Raw genomic sequence first — 9,921 nt, 5'->3', positions numbered from 1 at the left:
CAGACTTACAATTTCGCTTACTATAAGGTGCGTTTGTATCTTGTCCGTATTTGACTAGATCTGTAATCAACGCACTTCTCGTCCACTCGGTTTGCGTGGCTAAAATATACCCACGAAGTCTGAACTGTGATATCCGGTTGAAGCAAATGTCTGTGCTGTCATTCACTGTCATTCGTTTTAGTCAACGCAATTTTTTAGTGTGTACAACATATTGTCATTCGTTATGTGTAACGCAATTGTCATTCGTTTTAGCAACACCCCTTGTTCCGCAGCTGGAATCGGGTGAAAGCGCATAGGGGAAAGTTCACCGAACCACCTCTTCAAGAACTAACTCATGCTTAAATATATTTTGAAAATGAGGCCAAGTTATTTTTTATCCAATCTTTTCCCGGCTATCACCGTAAATGCCACACGGACCCCGAGGATTTCCCCCTCTGCAACTCCTCTCTCGATCACTCACGTTACAATAGACATCCAGTGTCAACTATTCCAGATAGACATTGTTCAGTTTTGACCTAGCATAATTCTGAATCGTTATTTGGTTACCCCAACATTAAGAAAAGCGTCCATTTTCTCGATTTGACTACTTAAATTAGTACAATAAGACAGTCTTTAACTGGTTAACAATTGAGTACGATGGATATTGTACCAACAGAACTGAGACACACAAGAGCTTGTCTTCTTTGTTCTCTCATCAAGGTTTGTGGTATTACCAATGATTCCATGTTTTAAATGCAACGTTAAGCTTAGGTTAGGCTACTTTCATTTCTGTTTTCGTGGAATTGCTACTCATCAACAATAAATGCAGTAAAATGTTGCAGTAATGTATGTACTTGCATCTTCTCCATGTGGTCGTTGCGAAACCACATTCCACAGAAACATATCGTCAAAACTAGTTTGTATTGATATTAGGCCTAGATCATTATTATATATTTTCATCTGGTTGCACTTGCGTTGTGAGTAATGGTTGGGAATAAGAATTTGGGCAGGATGATTGATCTTAAACTGTTATATTGCAGGCTCCTAATCCTATAAATATTATTTCATGAATCATTTGATGTAGGCCCCAATGTCAGGGAAAGACAGTTTGTCTATTGTTGACTCATTATGTAACAGAAGTCATGGAGTGTTTATGTATTGTCAAAACTCAGAAATTGTTGTTATACATTGCTGAATATGCATTCAAGTTTTCGGTCACCATAGGTGTAGGCAATGTACGTTTGACAGAAAAGTGATGGAATAAGATGGGACTTTAAATTTGTTTTCCCCAGACAACTGATCAGTTTGAAGCAGATGGATGTGATAATTGTGAAGAATACTTGCAGATGAAAGGAAACAGAGACATGGTTATGGACTGTACTAGTTCCTCCTTTGATGGGTAAGAAAGCAGATATTTTGCAAAGCTTATATTTTCTATTGATCTTATAGTGCAAACAAACATACAGTAAGCAAGATAGAAGTTTTGCAGTAACATAGCCAATCAGAGTATGTCTTAGAGGACAATATTTCCAAGGAATACAAATTTGCTTTGAATGTTGCAGCAAAAAAGGTCTACCGTGAACAGTCTTTCCATTGTATTTTGAGAGGTATCTGATGTAGCCAGCTAATCTCTAGGATCAGTGTAAAGAAATTAATTTATTATGTCATCATCCAACCTCCACATTCAATACCTTGCTTAAAAGCACTCTTATAAAGAGAACCATTCAGTGTGAAATTCCCTAGAGTTGAAGTTAAAACACCATCGGAACTTGAAACTCCATGTTGATACTGATAGCTTGTACAGTTTTTTTAGGATTGGTTGGTGTGCTTCATGAAACTGAACTTGTAGTCCCCAAGAAAGATTACTTTCATTGTATTGTACTCTTGTTCATTGCAATATTCCTACTGCAACACTCTGTAGGGTAACATACATGTTACACATAGAGAGCCTTTTTCTTGCTGCGGAAGAGATGGTTCACTTGATCTCAGGACCGTCAAGTTTATTTGTTCTCCATATACATTTTGCTTCTCTCTCCTCTTCTTCCAGTTGTATTTCATAAATGTTCCCTCTATTATTTTTTTCCCCACAGGGGGTTCTGCTTTTCATACTTTCTATACTTTATTATAACTGTCGGTGAAATTCTTGCCATGCATGTGTATTAAATATACTTTACTGCAGTATAAAGTCTGAAGTAAATTAAATAATGCCACAATTTGTCTGCAGTTTCATCTCCATTTTTATCCATGGTGTTTACAGTAGTGAAGCCATATCTGTGTACCAAGTGTTGACTGTATCTTTGACATCAAATTATTATGTATTCCTCTTTTAGAATGATTGCACTGATGACTCCTGAAGATAGTTGGGTTGCTAAATGGCAGAGGACAAGTAAGTACCAATTCTTTCACAGAGGATCACTTGATCATCCAAACACATTAATACCAAGATAATAACCAGTTTAAGGCATTGAAGACTCGCCCCAAACCGTGTGCCGCCCTCTGAAAAGTTAACTTTCTGTTGCTTGCAAGTGAAGTTTTCTTCTTGTCACTATGAAATGCAGACAGTATGTATGTATGTATGTATGTATGTATGTATGTATATGTGATCTTCCCGCAAGCAGGAACTCGCGAAAGAAGCCGTGGAGGCTTGTAGACTCGCAAGCTGACCGAAGCCAATCTCTCGGCACACATCCATTTAACGTCCATGTCGGGAAGTTGTTATTGAACAACACCCTTGCCAGACGACACACATTGCCGTCGGCGGGGAATCGAACCGGGTATCTCAGTAATGAAACGTGATACCTTGTTATCTTTTATCTGGATCTGAGAGATCCATCGCTGCTATACATGTACACTGTGTTGTGGGTATTGACTGTAGCTGCAGGTATTGACTGTACACTAGTTTCTAATTACCGATGGTTGCAAGCTGTGTGTGTATTTTCTGGGATCGATGGTAGTGTCTAACACTTCTGTTACGCCATATTCCAAGCTAGGTCATTTAACCGGCATCAGTTGTTTCTTTGTGCGCGAGTCTTCACTTCCTTTAAATGTCTAGTGATGATATTTCAAATTTTCATCTTACAGAAGGATTCAGTATCTAGTTATCTACTATAGCAATATAAGTGCATTGAGATGCTCCATATACAATATGTTTAATGTTGGGCAGACGGATTGTTTCTTTTTGAGGAAGAAACGATGAACGATAAAGAATTCATTAAGGCATTTGCAACATTATATGCTGTATGTAGTATATTGATAAGTTTTAGTATTCTGATGCAGTCTTCCTAGGGTTCTTCGAAACCACCGTTGGTCTGTCCGCTGACCTATCACCTACATATCATTATACCAGATTGTATGTACATCAATATGTATCATCTTAGATCAGTTCGGCATTTACTCGTTTACAATAAAGACGCAAAACATAAGTTCGTTCTCATGTGTTTTGTTTTGCATGTTTCGTTTGGTTAAATAAGTGATTTAAACCAGTGGATACGTGATACGTCAGTGTATATGTGTGATACTTTGGTTTTTGAACTACATACACTACAGATTAAAGAATGCTTGAACTTCATATGTGGGTGCATTCTTGTCAGAACAAGAAACCATTTAGGTTGTAAATAATGATAGTAGCTATTTTAAGGTAGAGAAACTTCCAAGTTTTTGAAACCTAGTTAACAAATGTTATAAACGTAGCTGAAATCTTGCTTGCTTGATATTTACAAACTTCCCTCAATGGTGTTAACATATCTTATTGGCACTTGCAGTGAAATAGTTAACAATAACCAGGATAATAGCATCGTCATATTATAGTATATGATATTTTCTCTGCATGAAAGTGAAAGCGAATGGTATAACAATATTTCTAAACAGGTAATTTCAAAGATTAAAAACATTTTCCTGGCAAAACAAGAGCATAAAATAATGAAACAACTGATTTAAGAGTAAATTTCCATTTGTAAATCTCAACTGATGAAGGAATTGCTTTATTCCAACATGCTGTTGTTAATAAACTATTTTAAATTAAATATTGATGTATTTCTTGATATTAAAATTAAGTATTTACTGCATACTTTTTACATCACTTTTTCATCTTTTCTCAAGGTCGTTGCACCAAAGGATGTTATGCTATTTCTGTGACGGGTCATCTCCCCAAAGGAATTGTTCAAGAACTTAAAAGTAGAGGAATACAATATAGATCACGAGATACCAGCACTAACTCTTAATGGTAGAAATGAATGCTTTTATGTACGTGAATTCATTCCCTGTCATTCAACGATGTTTTAGTGACTCGTACTGAACTGTTAATGGTAGGGTTTGCCTTGCAGTCTCATTCATTACCCACATTGAAGATATAGACAAAAAGGAAGTAAGTCTTGTGAAAATGTGGGACATTTTCACCAAAGGTGGATAAAGTTAAGTTGTTTACCAGGTTCTGTTCATATACTGTAACTGTGGAGTTCAATTAATTGTGACAGTTCCTTATAATGATACTTTATCGATTCCACATACCTGTGTGATCTTGAAAAAATGGTGAACATTGCATTCCAAAGGAAGAATATGCTCACTCCAAGGACAAGGAAAGGTACTAATGAGTAAACAGGTGTTTGAACATGTAACACTACTTTTCGTATTTGGAGTAATTTACTATCTAATCTATCTAGATACCATCCAGAACAAAATGTTTTAAGTTATGTAACAGTTTCACATATGTGTTTATTTTTGTGTTCATGTCAACAAGGTTAAGTATCCTTTATGGTTCCATTTTCACAATAGATGCATGAGATTTAATGACTTTTTCGCAAGCTCCCATCTGTGCTTTCATCCATCTTTGTTCATTTGGTGAGACCTCCCTGACAGAAACACACTGAAAGATGGTTATGTTGTTTTGGAAAATACCAACACATCTTATCCACTGACCTCTTTTCAGATGTGGCATTACGCGATCCTGCAGTAAGGAAAACAATAAAAAGAATTTAAGTAAACATGATTATTCCCCTTTTACCAAATGAACTTTTCAAATCAAAGTGGAAGCTAATCATTACATTCACAATCATCTTATTATTCTATTCAATTCAGATGTATTTTCTAATTTGAATTTTGAAATATGCAAAACAATAGGTAAGGAGACTAATTAGAACATATATAATAACATATGAATTCTACAAATATCAAATTGTTTAAGAGAGCTAGTGCCTGTCATAGAAGGTAAACATCTTACAGTTTCATAGAAAATACACTGCATCGTGTGGTTGCCATCCTTCACAGTGAATTGTTTTGCCGACTTTTCTGAATTGTAAGTCACCTCGGACTTCAACAGACCTGTAAAACATAAAAGAAATTAAGGTATTTGTTTAAGTTACAACAAGTGTCATGATATCACCATAAGTTTGAATCCTTTTTTCTTCAGTGAAGGAAAAATGCCAGCATCATGTCTGACATTACAAGGAAGAAGTAATTTGTAATGGATTTTATTTGATGCTAGGAATAAATAAATAAATGTTTTTGTTTGCACTACAGATGTGTTCTTGGAGGTAATCTTTATGTACTGTCTTAGCTAAGTGCTGGCTCCTCTTTGGCAGTAGCTTGGAGTTAGTTCTATTGACTCCGCCCAACAAGAAGGGTGTCTTCTCTTTGCTATACATGTTGCCTATCTTCTCGTTATTTAGCCAACTTTTACATTGTCGTTCTGTTTTGCCCGTGCCTGCTTCCACGGTCAACGCCGTTCTACTTTGTTAATTCTACATGGCCGTTCTGTTTTGCACGTGCCTGCTCTCACGTGGCTTTTGCTAAAGCATATGCAATGAATACACCTATGCTGATTTCTCTCTCTTGCTTGTTGAACTTACTTCGCCAATCCATTTACCTTGAGGGTACTTGTACTTTATTTTGGATGTTCTAGATTTGAACTTATGTTATGAATAAAGTTTACTTGGAACCTTCTTTTCCAATTCTCTTCGCGAGAAACTTTTCTTCAACCTATATATTCGCCCATTACAGAACCATGCTCTCACCACTTTATCAAACCCACCTCTTTCGCCAACCTACCAGGAACCACGCCCTGCCCTCAAGTGATTGGAAGTAGCTGAAATTAATTTGTTACATGTGTTAATGTATAGTATGTTTTAATTATAATTCCAAATAAACTAAAACTGTTAGCAAACTGCTTATCCACTAGAGAGCCTGTGTAGGAGATTGTGTAAAAGTGAGTTGGCCTGACGTTTCGATCCTAACAGGATCTTCAAAGGCTAAAAAAAATAAATAATTATAATTCAACAGAACAAATTCTTTTTTTGTCTCTTTTGTGTTTGTGACTGCTGGTTAATCTCGAGTGGTGGAATCACTCTTATAGATAGCTAGCAGTCACGTTACACCATAAAGAAAGAATGAAAACTTGTGTGCATTTAACAGTTCCAACCCTACCAAATACTTCAAATAGGAGCATTCCATCCGATAAGATTTGACTCCATTTCTTTACACCTTCGACACCAAGCGTGAGCACCCTCAAAGAACTTCCCATTGTTTCCTTTGGTTGCATCACTTTGTTTCTTGTCATATCAGATGTACTCTGTGCCTCATGAGGAGTTGTGGTGCTGATTCTTTCCTGGAAGGGAAATAACCATAGCTTTAAGTGACACATTTGTAAATTACTGACAACATGAAGCAATTTCATTTAACACCTGCTAGGATACAAGTGGAAAGCTATTGATCCTTTTGGAGGAGGAGTGTGTGGGGGGGGGAGGTGTTGGGAGTTTGATCCTTCCTACAATGGGATTGTATCATTTCAAAATGTCGCCTTGACAATTTAATACACTTCAGTGGCACATGATGAAAATGACCAAAACTCAGGCTCATAACCAGACTGGGGCACATGGTGTGGAGGAGGGGGATGCAGACTACTCCCCCATCTGTGACACCATGTGTACAATTACACCCCTCAACTAAAATTGTTTGGACCCCTCCAACTGAAAATGACTGAGTGCTGGAGTGATGTAAGAGTCATAAATATATCATGATTCAAACTAATGTGAATGGAGACAAATGATTTGCTCTTCAAATTTGAAGTCACAAAAAAACAGAAAAAGTATTAAAACCAAGATAATACTATGTTTTGTAGTGAAATATAAAACTGGCAATTGCAGGAACTAACCTGAAACACATTGTGTGAGACATTTGATTGGAAACTGGTCTCTTTACTGGTATGATAGCTGTAGGATGGATTCTCCAGCTTAGTGAGCTTTGGTTGTTTTTGAAAGCTCTGTACTGAACTTTTGTGTGCCACTGCAGTTCTGGGTGTGCTACTTTGGTCCCGGGACCATTGACTTTTGGTTGAGTTTGCTTTGTTGTTATTCGGAAGAAGTTGCATCGGAGGAAGTTTCCTGCAAATAAAAGAGTCACAAAGGTATCATTTGTAGACACTTTATGAAACATGACAGTTATCTCAACAAAATATCATTTAAACCAGGCCAGTGGATTTCAGTTTGCTAGTAGAAAAGAGAAGAAGAAAATGGCCCTGGCATTTTTCTGCCAGTAAAGACAAATGTTGTTTTGTATTAATTTAAGGAAGGGCCAGTTTGGATTTGAATTTAGTCAGTAGATATTTTATGCACTGACATTTTTAGAAAGTGGCTAAAATTGTGAAATAATAGGCCTGGAAACACAGGTTCTTAAGTATTGGCAGTTAATCCTATACTTGGAATTGGATGATGAACTCTACTTAGGAATTATTTCACTTTTAAGTAACAGCACAAGCATAATTTTGTCAACTACACTAGCCCATCATATTGGGATTATGATTATGTTTTTACCACCAAAACGGTTGCTTTATTAATCAATGATATTTATAAATTTCTTTGATTATTCTGATTTCACCCAAGTTTTGCATTATTAGAGAGAGGGGGGGGGGAGGCCTAGGCACCTAGCCCGCTCCCCCATAGCTATGTCACTGCCTTAAATGGAAGCCTCATACAATGAAAATAAGCTCCACCTACCTGGTTTGGCTCTGGTTTGTATTTTTGAGTTGTGTCTTTGGTCTAATCCCTGTCGGTTGCTTGAAGGTTTTAGATGAACTATCAAATGAACTGCTAGGCTTGTTCCAGTTTCCTATGTAGTATTAAAAATGTACTTAGTAATAGGCCTTGGATGTTTCAAGCAGTGAGAATTAGATATTGAAATTTTTGGCTTTGGCAGAGCAAAATGCAGTTGTCATTTAAAGAATTGTAATACATCATTTTTTTTTCAAATGGAAGAAATTACACTGAAAATAGTAGAAAAAAAAGGATGGAATGGATTGTTAGCTGTTCCAACAAGACTGCATCTTACAGAGTTTTATAATGATTACAATAATTGTAAAGATTACTTACCTTTGAACTGTGCTGATGCATTTCTTGTCTGGTTGTATTGTACAAAACTCTGACTTTGTGGATTCATAGGTTGGTTTTCATGATTTATTGTCAAGGAAACCACTTCTTCTGAAGAGAAAAGAAAGAGTATATTCAGGTAGATTAAAGAGAGTTCATGTAAACATCTTTCTTTTTTTCAGCTGTTGAAGCAGCATTATAACAGTAATTCTGACAAATTGAAGATCTCAGTGTGATGATCGAAATTTGGGACTTTGGATGATACCGAATATTTTAACAATACTTGACAAACCCAAGTCTAATTTCATAATGTAATATCAAAAATGATTAAATTGCATTGGTTAACAGACCTTTATTTCTTATTTCTTGGCTTGATGGCACAGCATATAATGCCTGTCTTGGACGCTTTCGCATGTTGAATATTGGCAATATCTTGTGCCCTTAAGGAAAGAAGATAAAAATACCAAACTGAAAATTAAAATCCCAGAATAGGAAAACATGATCATATTAAGATGTATTATACACTATGGAATTAGGGTATTTAAAAGAGCATAAAATATGAAGCTCAGCTGGCTTAGGCTAGGGCCTAATGCCTTAATGATTAACTGCATCAACTCATTAAGCTCAAACACTCACCCAGAATATCCTTATTGTGACCTCTGTGACAATTAGTATGATAATGAAGCTATGCAGAACTTTTAATGGCATGACTATGGACCCTAACCTCTTTTTGCCTAATGTCCTAGGCCTAACTTGGTATTCTAAATTGATGTCGAAGTGTGCATTGTTCCAATGATTCAATGCAAATATTGTAGGAGCATGCAAATACACTGTATGACTCGAGTGACATTTATGCAATAAATGTAGGCTAGTTCATCTTACCAGATGCTGAGCTTGAGGTCTGCGAGTTGAACGAATTCATCACACTTGAGTCTGGTTTAAAATCTATAAAATTTTAGCTTTTGTAGTGTCTCTTGAGATTTGCCTGATTTCGAAAAAAAATCTTCTTTAATGCGATCCCCAGCCAAGGATACATGGAACTACACTGTCTTGCTTTGGCTTGGGTCCCTACCTTAATCGGTGGGTGAAATTTGGTAAAATTCCAGATCAGGCCTTGGCTCGCCTTATTTACACTAGTACAATGTAACTAAGTTGTGTCTAGTCTAGGTGGTTCTTGGCCTAGTGATTCACAGGCTTAGGGGCCTCGGCTACAGCTAGGCCTATACACTATACAGCTACAGTAGTCGTCTGCTGTCACTCGTCAGCCATCCTGACGTCTGCGTTCTCGAAACACATAAAACGAAGCCTTGTAATTATGCTGAAATACTTGTTACTGCACCAAACAAGGGGTGAACTTTTTTGCATGTAAGGTTAGTCCTTGTTATAGTATTTGTCAACTGGTGCTGCAGTAACTTTTGCCAACTTCTGTACCGTGCTTCACGAGAACTATTTATTACGTCTGCTAAAATCCTATTCCTAATATCGGTTACTATGCAAAATCGGTGGCGCTATATTGTAACACCATAATACAGATCATGTAATGGGAGGTGCGATTCTGGGACGTAACAGCTGATACACACAGCACTGA

General features: G+C 36.8%; 2 protein-coding genes across 3 annotated transcripts; one reads left to right on the top strand and one right to left on the bottom strand.

The window, feature by feature from the left end:
- The first annotated feature begins 332 nt into the window (after nucleotides 1-332).
- LOC139981498 (transcription elongation factor SPT4-A-like) lies at nucleotides 333-4,715 on the top strand. Its single transcript, XM_071993929.1, has 4 exons — nucleotides 333-699; nucleotides 1,272-1,378; nucleotides 2,310-2,365; nucleotides 4,078-4,715. The coding sequence occupies exons 1-4, from the start codon at nucleotides 637-639 to the stop codon at nucleotides 4,197-4,199; spliced, it is 348 nt and encodes a 115-aa protein (XP_071850030.1). The 5' UTR covers nucleotides 333-636; the 3' UTR covers nucleotides 4,200-4,715.
- Nucleotides 4,716-4,725: 10 nt separating this feature from the next.
- Nucleotides 4,726-9,808, bottom strand: LOC139981497 (uncharacterized). 2 transcript variants are annotated; one of them, XM_071993927.1, is made up of 8 exons: nucleotides 9,216-9,808; nucleotides 8,684-8,773; nucleotides 8,337-8,444; nucleotides 7,965-8,076; nucleotides 7,124-7,352; nucleotides 6,397-6,577; nucleotides 5,195-5,295; nucleotides 4,726-4,921 (listed from the first exon to the last, which is right to left on the bottom strand). In XM_071993927.1, the coding sequence occupies exons 1-8, from the start codon at nucleotides 9,253-9,255 to the stop codon at nucleotides 4,727-4,729; spliced, it is 1,056 nt and encodes a 351-aa protein (XP_071850028.1). In that variant the 5' UTR covers nucleotides 9,256-9,808; the 3' UTR covers nucleotide 4,726. The 2 variants fall into 2 exon arrangements, with proteins under 2 accessions (XP_071850028.1, XP_071850029.1); XM_071993928.1 differs by having other exon boundaries at nucleotides 9,406-9,807.
- Between the last annotated feature and the right edge of the window lie 113 nt (nucleotides 9,809-9,921).

This window comes from Apostichopus japonicus, chromosome 15 (genome assembly GCF_037975245.1).
Source record: "Apostichopus japonicus isolate 1M-3 chromosome 15, ASM3797524v1, whole genome shotgun sequence".
Lineage (NCBI taxonomy): Eukaryota > Metazoa > Echinodermata > Holothuroidea > Aspidochirotida > Stichopodidae > Apostichopus > Apostichopus japonicus.
Note: the sequence above shows the minus strand (reverse complement) of the source record. Positions and strands in the feature narration are given on the sequence as shown.

Excerpts from the sequence above, each read along its gene's own strand:
- LOC139981497 (XM_071993927.1), bottom strand. The coding sequence starts at position 9,255 with ATGAATTCGTTCAACTCGCAGACCTCAAGCTCAGCATCTG. Across the intron at positions 8,445-8,683 it reads CCAAGAAATAAGAAATAAAG|AAGAAGTGGTTTCCTTGACA; the intron begins GTCTGTTAACCA and ends TTTTCTCTTCAG. Across the intron at positions 7,353-7,964 it reads ACAAACCAGAGCCAAACCAG|GAAACTTCCTCCGATGCAAC; the intron begins GTAGGTGGAGCT and ends TTTTATTTGCAG.
- LOC139981498 (XM_071993929.1), top strand. The coding sequence starts at position 637 with ATGGATATTGTACCAACAGAACTGAGACACACAAGAGCTTGTCTTCTT. Across the intron at positions 700-1,271 it reads TTCTTTGTTCTCTCATCAAG|ACAACTGATCAGTTTGAAGC; the intron begins GTTTGTGGTATT and ends TGTTTTCCCCAG. Across the intron at positions 1,379-2,309 it reads ACTAGTTCCTCCTTTGATGG|AATGATTGCACTGATGACTC; the intron begins GTAAGAAAGCAG and ends TTCCTCTTTTAG.